This window comes from Phaethon aethereus, assembly GCF_964289735.1.
Source record: "Phaethon aethereus genome assembly, chromosome: 26".
NCBI classification, from domain to species: Eukaryota; Metazoa; Chordata; class Aves; order Phaethontiformes; family Phaethontidae; genus Phaethon; species Phaethon aethereus.
In genome coordinates this window covers 4,815,831-4,828,601 of record NC_138602.1, presented here as the reverse complement: position 1 = coordinate 4,828,601, position 12,771 = coordinate 4,815,831, and the positions used below count along the sequence as shown (strand labels likewise).

At 63.0% G+C, this 12,771-nt stretch overlaps 2 protein-coding genes across 2 annotated transcripts; one reads left to right on the top strand and one right to left on the bottom strand.

Annotated features, from left to right (window-relative positions):
* Positions 1 to 5,050: 5,050 nt before the first annotated feature.
* Positions 5,051 to 6,640, top strand: NR2C2AP (nuclear receptor 2C2 associated protein; the record flags this gene model as incomplete). The annotated part of the gene is made up of 5 exons (XM_082011056.1): positions 5,051 to 5,091; positions 5,265 to 5,355; positions 5,503 to 5,608; positions 5,936 to 6,005; positions 6,285 to 6,640. The coding sequence occupies 5 exons, from the start codon at positions 5,051 to 5,053 to the stop codon at positions 6,397 to 6,399; spliced, it is 423 nt and encodes a 140-aa protein (XP_081867182.1). The 3' UTR covers positions 6,400 to 6,640.
* A 496-nt stretch (positions 6,641 to 7,136) lies between these two features.
* On the bottom strand, positions 7,137 to 12,758 carry RFXANK (regulatory factor X associated ankyrin containing protein; the record flags this gene model as incomplete). The annotated part of the gene is given in 11 exon segments (XM_082011021.1): positions 7,137 to 7,562; positions 7,908 to 7,988; positions 8,175 to 8,292; positions 8,808 to 8,933; positions 9,958 to 10,058; positions 10,187 to 10,252; positions 10,599 to 10,679; positions 11,389 to 11,466; positions 11,699 to 11,913; positions 12,664 to 12,680; positions 12,684 to 12,758. Coding segments are annotated over 11 exon segments (1,017 nt in total). The 3' UTR covers positions 7,137 to 7,503.
* Positions 12,759 to 12,771: the final 13 nt, after the last annotated feature.

Genomic DNA, 12,771 nt, shown 5'->3' with positions numbered 1-12,771 from the left:
AAGGCGCCGGCAGTGAGTTATCGGAGCTCTCCTCTCGAGTGGAGATAAATGTCATAACAGACACCCGCCAGCGTGGCTTACGGACAGGGATTTAATAGACACCTCTCCCCCCGCCCGCCTCCCCGCGCCGGCAGCTGCTCCGTGCCCGGGGACCGCAGCCCGCCGTGGGCCGGCGGTGGGGACCGGCTCCTCCACCAGCACCAGTCCGGAGCCCCAGCGTCGCCCTGGCCGGTCCCTCCAGCTGGGGACCAGCCTGGAGCCCCGACATCCCACCGTGCCCATCCCTCCATCCGGGTGGGACAGCCAGCTCTGCCTGGCACGGGGGGGTGCCCCCATCTCCCCATCCTCGCCTGGCTCGGGGTCCCTTCCGCACCCCCAGCCCCATGTCTGGCCCGTCCTCGCAGCGTGACCCCGAGAGCACCGACGGCTCTGTCCCGAGCTGCTCCCACGAGGCAGCACCCACCCACCATCGTTGGGTCCCCGCTGCACCCCATGTCCCCAGCCCCACCGGGCACAGGCCAGGCCCGGGGGCAGCGGTGGTTGGGGTCATTCCACCCCTCGGTCCCGCTCACTCAGCCCTGTCCCTGTTGGGTTTTGCACCGGCGTCTGCCGGGGCGAGCAGGGACCCGAGCGTCTTTTTGAGCCGGAACGCTGGGTTTCTGGTGAAATCCTGCAGCAGTGTTGCCGTGACGACCCTCCTGCAGTTTCCATCCAGAGATGTTTTCCTTTGTTGTGACAGGGATGCGGGGAGGCGGCCGCTGGCGATTGGGGTGCGCAGCGGCGATGGCGAGGGACTCCTGCCATGAAGGGCCGGGACCCACCGCTGCCCCTGGGGAGACCCAGTGGGGCTCCGGTGTGGGGCTGGGGGGTCCCCATGGCTCCAGCACAGCCCCGGCCACCCAGGGGACAGCAGAGTGTCTGGGAGCCACACGTGACATGAGTTTGACAGGCCTCAGCCAGGTCTCGCTCCCATCAAGAACCAACCCAGAGCGTGGGGACAGGCGTGGGGACACCTGAAGGGGATTGGAGGGGTTGGTCCTGTGAGAGCAGGCGGCGAAGCACCCTCGTCACCCCAACAACAGAGCCAGTTTGGGGGTGGTGAGGCCGGGAGCCTCCCGAGCTCCGGTCCTGCCTGGTTTGGCAGCCGGGGCCGCAGCGCCGTGACCGGCGTGCTGAGCAGCATCGCCGCTGCCATCCCCCAGGTGCCAGGGGACCGGGGTGCCAGGGACCCTCCCCAAGCAGCGAGGGGTCCCGCAGCTCCCCGCAGCCACGTGCCCCAGGCCCCGCGTCGCCGGGGGTGCGTGGGGGGACCCCGTCCCGCGTCCCGTGGAGCCGCTTGTTATTCCGCTCAGGTCCGCCGGCGGCTAATGAAGCCCGTTCCAGGAGAGCTGCCACATTCATCGGGAGAGCGGCTTATTAATGAGGCCTCTGCCACCACAGCTGGGGCCGGCGCTCGGGGCACTGGCACGGGGACAGGCAGCGGGCGCGCGGACGGACGGCTCGGTGGCAGGGCGAGGCGGCAGCCGGTGCCTGTCCTGGCTGAGATGCTGGTCCGAAGCCGGCGCTGGAGCAGGGCAGGACGCCCCGAGCCGGGCTCTGCTCCGGAGGGGACAGGCTGAGACTGGGCTCTGTGGACCCACTTCCCTGCTGCCCCTGACCCCCCGCCTGCGGCTCCTGGCCCCGGCTGCGGCTTGTTTCTGCTTTTGGCCAGGGCCAAACCCGCCCCGCGGCGCGACCTGGGCGCGGTGGTGAGGGCGCGGAGGGCTCCTGGCTGGGGTTGCAGCATCCCCCGGGGGACGCAGGGACCCTGCCCTGGCCGGGCCCAACTTCCCTCCGCACCCGCCGCCAGGATGCATTGATTTTATTTTCTGTTTCTATGGCAACTGCCTCCTTCCCTTCCCCCTTCCGGCAGCCGGACCCGCTCCTTCGTCCTCCCGCAGCACCCAGCCCCGGCCAGCACCCCGCCTCTGCCGGGGACACGGGGGACACGAGCACGGTCCCCTCCTCCAGGGACTCTCCTGGGTGGCAATGCCACCAGCTCAGCATCCGCGGGCCCGCCGCCGTGCCGGTGGGTGATTCTGGGGGAGCAGTGGCAGGGTGGGCACAGGGGACACCCACCTCCTTCAGTCCCTCTCAGATATTGGCACTAATTAGCAGCAGGGCCGGTGGGACGCCGCGCCGGTTCATTAGCCAGGGCGGTAATTGCCACCCCGGCGGTGCCCGCGCGGGGCTGCCGAGCAGCGTTCCCGTTAGCAGAGCCAAGCTCATTAACGGCACGTCCTACCCCGGCACCTGCTCGCGGTTGATGTGCCGTGTCACCAGCACCCCCCGCGCGGCGGCACTGGCGGCGAGGACACCGGCACCACAGCGGTCTGGCCGCGAGCCCGGTGCCCTCACCCCTTCGGGAGGAAAGGCCAGCTTGTGGCTTAAAAGCAGGGCTATAATAAAATAATTCTAATTATATCCTTTTATCCATTCCTTTCCAGAGGGACGCACCCGTTGCCGCCCTGCACAGCTCCTTCCCGGCGCCGATGCCACCACATCGTTATTTAGCATTAATTACTGGCTGTGCCAAATCCTGCCCTTCCCAGCCCTCCCGGGACCCCCGGCCCCTCTGCGCAGGCAGGGGGAATAAAGGCAGAGGCGCATCCCGGAGAACAGGCAGGCCCCTGTGCTGGCAGAGAGGCCGCGGCGTTGAATAGCGCCTGTGCCGCATTCACCGGTAATCTCCAGTGTTTACACGGAAGTGGAAATCAATCGCCGCAAGTAATTAATGGCGAAGGGCACAAGACCCGCTTCTTCTTCGGAAGCAGCTCCTGGTGCCAGCCGGGGTTGCTCAGCAAGACTCGCACGCCGGCACCCGCCGCACAAAAGGCACCGGCCACCCGTTTCCTGCGTCGCCGGCACGAGGTGGCCACACCGGCACAGGGCCAGCATCCCGGTGACTCGTGGGTGGGAGCTCGCGCCCGGTGGGAGCGGGGGGGGTCTGGATCCGTGCCGGCGCCTGGTTTGGCACCAGCCTTTCTATTAGCTCTTGGATAAAATGCAAAGGCCCCCCCAGCGGGCGGCTGAGCGCCGGGCTGGACGGCAGCCGGGAGCCAACGCCGCCAAGCTGCTCCCGGCACAGCCCGGCACGAAACAGCTGCATTTACCACCCGCCTCGTTCCTCGAGAGCGAGGAGGGTGAGGAAGATGCTGAGGCCGAAGAGCCCCAGGGCCAGAGCACTGGCCCCCCGTTCCCTGCAGGCGGGCAGGGCTGGGGGGGCCGGGGGGTCACTGGTGCGAGGGGGAGTGGCAGGCGCAGGCAGGAGGTGACGCAGGCTGCGGTGGCACAAATGGCAGACCCGTCCCTGACGGGCGATGAGCCGAGGGGCAATTAAGGCTCCTGCAGTTTTTGACCCAATTTCTCAGGCGACACTCGAGGGGGAGGAGAAGGGGAGGAAGGAGGAGGAAGAAGGAGCGTGTCACGCCTGTGCTGCTGTGTGTGCTCATTGACATGCGTGTGCAGGCATGTGCGCCGGCCCAGCCGGGGGCCGAGCCAGGCGGCCGGAGCCCCCAGAGCTGCGCTGTGAGGGGGAGGTGATGCCTTTGCAGCACTCGGCTGGTTTTATTTTCTGCTTGTGGCTGAGCGCAGGCAGCCTCGGCGCGGCCGCCGTGACTCATGCAGGCAGCCCCGCACGCGGGGAGGCTGGGGAGGTCTGCAGAGCACTGCGGTGCCGTTGCCTGGCGTTGCCTCCCCCAGCAAGGCGGCCGCGGGGGCTGGCTGGGGACGTGGGACCACCGTGGGGTCAAGGCTTGGCAACCTCGCTGAGCACGGGGGGCACATCCGCAAAGACCCGAGGCCGTGGGCAAGCGGCACCATGTGCCTGCGAAGGATAATTTAAAGTAGCTGCCGCGTTATATGGGGGGGGCGATTTCTCCCTGCACAGCTGCTCCGGGCTCCCCACGCTCCGCAGCTCAGCCCTGATGCGGGGAGAGCTTGGATTTCCCGGTGCTTTGTGCTGGTGACTTGTATCGAGGGAGATGCTGGAACATGCAGGGATGCTCCAGCGCAGGGATGCTCTGGCACAGGGATGCTCCGGCGCAGGGATGCTCCAGCCTGTGAGGGGATGCTCCGGTGTGCAGGGATGCTGGGACATGCAAGGATGCTCGAGTGTGCAGGGATGCTGCAATGTAGGGGTCCTTCAGCACATGGATGCTGGAGCACACAGGGATGCTGGGATGAGCAGGGATGCGGGGCAGGCAGGGATGCTGGAGCACACAGGGATGCGGGGCCGAGCAAGGATGCGGGGCCGAGCGGGTACCCCTGCACCCCCGGCTCCCGGGCTCCCTCTCCGCCGCGCTCCACCAGTGCCACCTACAGAGCGGGCCCGGGAGGGTCCCCGCCGCCCGCCCCCCCCGCGGGCCCGCCGGGGCCCCCGCAGCCGGCCCGGGGGGGCGGGTGTACCCCGGACCCCTGGGCCGTGCAGGGGCCGGGGCGGGGGGGGCTGGGGGGGTGCGAGGCCTTTGCAGCGGGTGAAGCACGGTGGGACGGCACCCACGGAGGTGCTGGGACGGGGGTGCTGCATGGGGGCTCCCGGGGTGCTGCATGCCCCTCCCTCCCGCCGTGGGGGGTGCGGGGGGACAGGGCGCTCCCGCACGCGTGGGTCCCCGCGGGGGGGGGGAGGAGGGCGTTCCCGGACGCCCGTGGCCCGGGAAGCAGTTCCGCCGCTTCCTGCGTGGGGCGGGCGGTGAGTGTGCGGCGCCGGAGGGGACGGGGATGGGCGCGGGGCGGCGGCGGGGGGAGCCGGGGGAGTCCCCGTTGCTGCGCGGGTGCCCCGATGCTGCCGGGATGTCCCCAATACCGTCGGGTGTCCTTATTGCTGCCCGGGGGTCCCTATTGCTGCCCGCCGGTCCCCAGTGCTGCTCAGGGGTCCCCAGTGCTGCACAGGGTCCCCAATGGTGCTTGGATTTCCCCCAGTGCTGCTCAGGGGTCCTCAGTGCTGCTGGTATCCCCATTTTTGCCCCTCACTGACCCCATCTCTCCGCAGGCAGCACGGCCGCAGGCAGCGATGCCCGTCGAGCCCCTGGTCTGCGCCGACACGGCCACGCGGTGAGTCCCGACCCCCGAGGGGACAGTAGGCAGCGGGGTGCTGCAGCCCGCTCCCCCCAGGTGGGTCCCTCCTTGGGTGCCATGCGCTGTCCCCTGGCCCTGCGGGGGACTGGTGTCCCAACACCGACACTGTCCCCATCGTGTCCCTGGGACGGTGGCGCGTGTCTCTGCAGGGTGAGCTCCGTGCTTAACCGCGATGTGAAGCAGTTTGGGAAGAAGCATATGTTCGACGAGAGCGAGGAAACGTGCTGGAACTCGGACCAGGTGGGGGGACGAGGATGGGGGAAGCTGGAGGGGTGGGACGGGAGCCGTGCATGGGACGGGAACCGTGCAGGGGGGACGGGAGCTGTGCACGTGTCCAGCACTCCGCTCTCCCCGGTGACGGAGCCCCGGTGTCGTTCCTGCCTTCAGGGCACATGCCAGTGGGTCACCCTGGATTTCCCCCGCACCGTCAAGGTCTTGCAGCTCCACATCCAGTTCCAGGGGGGATTCTCCAGCCGGCTGTGCACACTGGAAGGTGAGGAGCTGGTCTGGGGACACGGGGGTCCCTCTGCTTCAGTTTACCGGCACCTGGATGCTGCGGCTGTTTGTTGCGAGGCCCAGAGGTATACGTTAGCCGTTCCCGAAACCTGAGGGGGGCTGAGGCCGTGGGCTGGAGCAGAGAGGGGTGAACAGTGAGGACCTGGGGTTCTCTGGGGTGCTTTGGGTGCAGATGGGAAACTGGTCCATTAGATGGACCACTGCTCCCAGCCCTGCAGCAGAGAGAGACGGAGCAGCCAAGGCCATGGCAGCCGGTGGAGGTTCCCTCAGCATCTCAGGCTGCCTCCACCCTCGCCCTCCGCAGGCTGCAGAGCAGGTGAAGAACTGGTGAAAATATCCGACCTGTACCCCGAGGACAGCAACGCCGTGCAGATATCCTTTGCCGCATCGCAGGCTGGGTCGAACGGCTCGGTGGGTGGATTCAGAGCCACCTGCGGCTGCGGAGGGGTGGGGGGGTGATGGCAGAGCTGCGATTTAAACGACAGGCCTGCGGGTGCCTGCTGGCACTTTGCTACTGCTATAGCTGCTCAGCAGAGCTGGAGCGAATCACTGGCCGCAGTATGCTGGGGTGCGAGCCCCACATGTGCCCCCTCGGAACAGGTCTCCCACGTGTCCTGACATCCCTATTTTTCTCCTTTACGGGCCCCACACAGATTCCAGGTGGAGGAGACGGTGCTGGATAAGCTGAAGATCACCTTTGAGAACAGCACTGATTTCTTTGGGAGGATCGTGGTGTACCACCTCGGAGTGCTGGGGGAAAGGCTCTAGGGCAGCGGCGAAGGACAGCTTGGGGGGCTGCTCTGCCATCACCTGCGTTCCCCCACGGGGGCTCTGCTGCATGGGGGGAAACGGGACAGCACACCCTGCCAGTGGGAAACGTGCTGCTCCCAATTGCAGCCCAAGGCACTGAGAGGGAACCCCCACCTCACAGGGTGGCAGTGGCAGAGGGACACTAGTGCAGAGATCCACGCGTTGGACTTCGAGCTCCTGGTGGGACACAGCCTGTGTAACCGGCCGAATAAATGGTGTCCCTGCTCCTTCCTGGCTGTTCCTTGGGCAAGTGGCACCCCGGGACTGAGCTCTCCATGGTTTGCCATGGCCATGCCGGTGCGGGGCTTGAGCAGGAGAGAGAAGTGCCACCTCTATGTGCTGTGGGCTCTGGCTGTCTCTCACCTTTGCTAACTACCCCTGAACGTCTTGGAGCGGCTGTTTGCGGCCTCACAGGGCTCCGGCTTGGGATCGCAGCGTGTCGGGGCTGTGCTGTGTTCCCGGCTGGCAGGGTGATGCTTCCTGCAGGGTTTTGCTCCTGCCTATGGATATTTCCCTGGCTGGTTATAGAGCTGCGTGCAGGGAGGGCTTGGCAAGTTTATGGGCGTAAGAGGTAGCTTCCCTCTTCAGAGAGTCGGCTCTGGAGAGGAATACCAGGGAGGGTGCAAGCCTTGAAGAGGTTGACTGGCCCAGTTCCCCTCGCGGTTCCCCAGTTGCTGGTGCTGGGATCGGGGATTGGCAGCTGTGACAGGCTGAGGCAATGGACAGGGCTCCACGCAGCTGCTTTAGAGTTTACTTCCGATAATGCAATACCTGAATGCACACACGCACGAAGCAGCTGAGCCCGGACAGGACAGAAATGCAGCTGCCCTGAGGAATGAGTGTCCCCGGGTGCGAGGCACTGTGGCCGTGCCACCCTCCGGGAGAGGCGTAGATCCACCGAGGGGAGGCAGTTCCCGGCTTCCTCCATGTGCTCCTTGCTTGAAGCATTGTGCCGCTGCCCATTTCGGGACGGCTGGGTGAGGCCGCCTTGGTCCCAGAGGAGAGCCGTGCGTCGGCTGGGAGAAGCGCTGATGCTGCAGCAGTGCAGCGCAAGCAGTCGTGTCACTCCAGCTCCTTTTTCTGAAATAGCTTGAGGATGTGATTTTCGATAACCTGTTGGACTAATGGAAGAGAGGGAAGTGAAACCCAGGGAAGCCACGCCTGTGAGAAGCCAGTACCGCTGTGGGCAGGACTTGGTCACCATTTTGCTCCTATTTTCCAGTGGGAGGCTGGAAAACCCCTTTCTCCAGGGGTCTGTCCCCATCTCCCCTGTCCCAGCCCTATCTCCAGCACAGCTCTGGTTTGGAAGGGGAGCAAGGGCAACAGGACCCATCTTGGTTTCTCTGTGTGTCAGAGCGGGGAGCTGTGGTAGAAGGTCAAAAAAAGGCCTGAGCAAGGCTGGAAGCTGGGGATTGCCTGGAGGCTTTTGGGGGAGGGAAGGCAGGAGGCACGGAGGGGACACTTGCCTTTCTTGTGTCCCAGGGCCACGGCCAGATCCATCGGGGTGTAGCCAGAATCTGCCTCTGTCGTCAGGTCAGCGCCGCGAGCTGCAAGCAGGCAGTGGAGATCAGGGCGCGGCGCTCCCCTGCCGACGCAGTGACCCCTCCGGGTAAGGCACAGGGTGAGGGGACCCCCAAAAGGTGCCCATCCTGGCTGGGCAGACCCCCGTGACACCCCCAAGCTGCTCAGTTTCTCCCCCCAGGCGTGTCACGCTCTCTCCCCGAGATGGTTACCAACGAGCAGCGATGCGAGGCCAAGGACTAAGTGCAGATTTTCCCCGTTACCTAGTAGGGCCTCGACACACTTGACGTGATTGCTGCGCACGGCGTAGAGCAGAGGAGTGCCGCCGTTCTGCAGGGAAAGGGAAGGGGCTGTGTCATTGCCAGCCTCACGTGGGGCCGTGCTCACACAGCTCCTGATTCTCCTGGAGAGGTAGGTCCCCGACCCGCTGGGATCCCCTTTCCGCCCACTCCCAGCTCCAGGCTGGCTGTTTTCTCGCAGAGCGGCTTTGCACAGGTTTTATTCTCTGTATGCAATACAATAACTTTTAAATTGTGTCATTTTAAAGACAACCTTAAGTTGTGAGTGCTGTTTCCTTGTGGCTGGTAACATCACCAGTGTGAACAACTGAAGAAACCATTTAAAATTATTATCCAGATTAACTTCTCAAAACAACTGCATGAGCAGGCAAACGAGTGCTGCGAGCCTGGGAAGCGTCTAAGAGAACGTCGCTGCTAACTCAGCCCAGAACGAAGTGAACTCGCTGCTGCTTTTTAAAATGAGCCCTGCGGAGCCCCGTCCAGGGTTTGGTGTCACTTCCAGCGCTGGCGCGGTCCCCGCAGCAGCCTGCGCCTGGTGGCACTCACCCAGTCGTAGATGTTGATGTCCACGTTCCTCTCCAGCAGCATGATGACGATGTCAGTGTAGCCACCCATGCTGGCCAGGGACAGGGCGCTCTCCCGCTCCTTCGCCAGCACGTGGGGGTCGGCGCCCTGGGGATGGCACCGGCATTAGTCCCGACAGGCAAAGGAGCCCTGCTGAGACCCGGGGCGCTCAGCACAGCCTTGCTGGGTACCCCGAGTTGCTGCTCAGGGAGCCAGGTTCTGACAGCCTGCAGAGACAGCTCACACGTTCCTAGTGACCCCTCCTTACCAAAGTCCTTACCAAGCACATTTTAATCATCATCAAACATCTCAGGTGAGGACGTAAAAGCCCTTCTCCAGTGTCAATAGACGAAGCCTGACGGTTCCTGTTACTCAGCCCTTTTCCCCATCACTAGGAACAGCGTTACCAGCCCTGTCTAGATGGCTGTACAGTATCCACTATCTCTTTTGGTACTGATTTACATAGACAATCTCCCTATCCTCCGAGCCCTGCCAGCCACAGACCTCTCCTGGACTTCATTATATCCTTTATCAATGGATACCTCATTTATTTTGGGTTCTGTTTGTCTCTCTGGTAATGCATTGTAGTTTTGCTGCTAGTACAATAGCAGAGACAAGAGTTTGGCCAGTGTTTATGAGGTGCGAGTGCTTGCTAGTCTTTGGATACACATGGATGTGCGACTGAGCTTTGGGGAGCAGCTTGATCCAGAGGGCAGGAGGATCTGATTCCTGCTCACCCCCAAACAGTCCTCGACTGCAAGCCCAGCCCTCAAGGACGATGCAGCAATGACTTCATTAACTGCAACGATACCTCGGTGAGCACATTTGCTGGCAGATTACAGGGCCCAAGTGATAAGCCTGATCTCAAATTGCCAATAAGCAGATATTTAATTACAAACAGTTATTGCTAGCTGTGAGATAAGGCTCTTCATGCTCCTGACTTTGCTCACAGCTCAATGGGGAGTAGCATCCGACAGCATCTGAGCCATTAGCTCTGCAAACGTGCCCTGTTTGGTGCCATGGGAAAGGATGGCTGAGATGCTACCAGGACAGTGCTGGACAATTTGGCAGCCACTGGGATTGGAGATGGGAAGTCTCCTGTTAACGAGGTGCTGCGTGAGCGTGGCCTTACCCATTCCAGCAGGTGACGGACTGTTTCGATCTCTCCGAAGGCTGCAGCCCAGATCAGCGGCGTGAAACCTCTCTCATCAGGTTTATTTACTAAGTTTTCACCTGCACAAACAGGATGAGACATCATAAATAGGCTGTAAAACTAAGCTGAGGATTTATCAAAACGCATGCTATGACTTGGCAGGACTCTGCATGATCTGGGGTGAGAACCAGAAGGAAGAGACATGTACCTTTCCGAAGGTGCTCCTTCAGCTGGCTGAGCTCACCTTGGGCAGCAAGCTGGTGGATGGACAATGCTGGGGGATAAAAAGAATTCACCCATCAGGACAAAGTCTTTCCCCAGTGCAGCACCGACCATCTGCAGGTGGGTCCCTGCAAGTCTGGGGTGGTGGTAACTAGCCAGCCCCCATCTGAGCACCAAAAAGCCCAGTGTCTAACGAACACCCTTCTGCCATTCAGCAGCGAGGACAGCCAGCCACAGCGAGTGCTGAGAGCAGCAGCACTGCAGGGAGCAGCCCGAGAGACCACCTTGGTGGACACTGCACAGCGTGGCAGCAGGAGATGGAGGGAGGCTCCAGCCCTCTACACCCCACATCCATCTGCAGTCTGAGATGTGCAGCCGCTCTGCCCGGCGATACTCACTGTCCAGCGTGGCTGGGAGGGCCGAGACCTCGTTGCCTCGCTGCCTGTTCGTCAGCGTGTTTGAGTGCTTCAGTGGGAAGCCTGTTGCAGAGAGAGGAGAGAGTCAGGGCATGTCTCTGCTGTGCACAGGGAGGAACTACACTGACTTGAGGCCAAGAGCTTCATGAAAGCTCAGATCTCACGCGACTTATCTGAAGCTGTTCCCTCCTGTCCCTGGCAAAAACCAAGTCCTGCAAAAAAGGAATTATTCCCTTGCAAGTAAAGAGCCTAGAGACTGAGGTTTGACCAGTGCACAGGTACTGACAGATGAGCAGGGAAGATAAAACAGCCCGAACAGCTGCCCAAGGAGGGGCATGGTCCATCTGGGGCACCACGGGAGGCAGGGATCTGGCATTAATGGCATAATTGCACACGATATACTGCAGAGGACAGCCTGGGGGATGCACTCAAGTTCATCCTTGTATTTCCTACCCTTGAAGAACTCCACTTGGAAATCTCAGTGTGTTTTTAACATGTGATTTTTAGTTTATTTAGGAAAGTATATGGAAAGAGTTTGCCATCTCTGGTTCCACTGCATGAAGCTGCAGCAACCTCTCACTGCTGGCACGCGTCATCAGCAAAGTCTGGATTTGGACTTGGCCTTGCCATGTTATGGGAGGGACTGGCAGTGGTAAAAGACTTTTTACTAGCTGCCTTTGTGGGATGAGAGACCAGATGACCTCTCCCACGCCTGCCTCCCACTGGGGCTTGCGCCTGAGCATCTGTGAGCACCAGCCTCAGCAACACTCACTGTCAAGGGCCGAGAGCTCGGTGCTCCTCTGCCTGTCCATCGAGGCAGTCGAGGGCTTTGGGAGAGTGTTTGCTCCACCTACAAAACAAGGGCAGCCATTAGGGACGTTGGTTTCGCTTGTTGGGGAGCAAGCTGGGCTCCACACGCAGCACAACGAGACCCAACTGGCACAGCAAGCACCCTGCATGCACCCCGACCCTAGGGTGCAGGGCACATTGATCCCAGTTCACGGCGGGACAGATGCTGCAGGATCCCGGGTCCATGCATGCCCCATCTCAGCTCCAACCACGCCGTCACCCCCAGCACTCACCGTCCCCATGGTCCAAGCGTGGCATGTCCTGGTCCGGCCACAGATGGCCCGAGAGGGCACCACTGTCCCCCGTGTCCCTGGTCGCAGCCAGCTCCTCTGCAGCTGCTGCTCCCTTGGCTCCGTTTTCACCCTCTTTTGGGAGCCTCTGGACGTCCCCGTTGTTCAGGGGGGTCTCCACGAGACGAGCGACTGCTTCTTCACTTTCCATGGGGCAGCTGCCACACAACAATGTATTAGGAAGGGGGGGAAAGTGGGGACGTCTCCCGGGACGGAGGGGACAGTGGCAGGGAGGCTGCCGAGTCCCCAAGCACTTGTAGCCACCAAACTCCTCCGTCCCAGCAGTGCAGTTTGGGGCCCTGCTTGCCCTCTCCAGCCAGACTCCCTGCACTACCGGTGGATGAGAGCTCCCGTCACAGGAGCGTTGCGAAGCTGCACCGGGACCGTCTCCGAACCGCTCATCCAAGCACAGCCGCCTTCCCGCTCGCAACGGGGCTGAGGCAGGGCGGATCGCAGGGAACCCCCTCCTTCTCCCTGGCCACCCCACTGTCGTCTCCGGCCATCCCTGCCCACCTCGCCATCCCCAGCCTGGCTGGTGGGGCCCCTCCTAGCTCAGGCCAGGCCGCCGTTCCCCAGCAAGGAGTCTGGGCTCACCCCCGGCATCCTCTGGCGCAGGGGCCCCCCAGTTCCTGTGTCCTGCCCCAGTACTTCCCCTTCCTCCGGCCTCAGCGGGCTGGCCTGGCAGGGCCGGGCTGGGGGGCCACCCGAGGGGCGCAGGGGGCACAGTGGGGGCCCCCTCCAGCTCCACCTGCCCGCTGACGGCATGGAGGCCGGGCGAGGCGGAAAGCCTGGCGTTAAAGCGACAGTCCCTTTCGTGGGACGGGGACGGGGTGGCAGTGGCCATGGGGCAGCAGGTCCGCGCTGACTTGGGGGACACCCCCCCCGCCCATTTGTCCCTCATCCCGGACGGGGCCCCACGTCCCGCTCACGCCTGAGGAGAGCAGCTCCGGCTGCCCAGGCCCTGGGGGTGGGAGCGCTCCGGCCCATGGGCCCATGGAGCCATGGCGGGGCTGTGA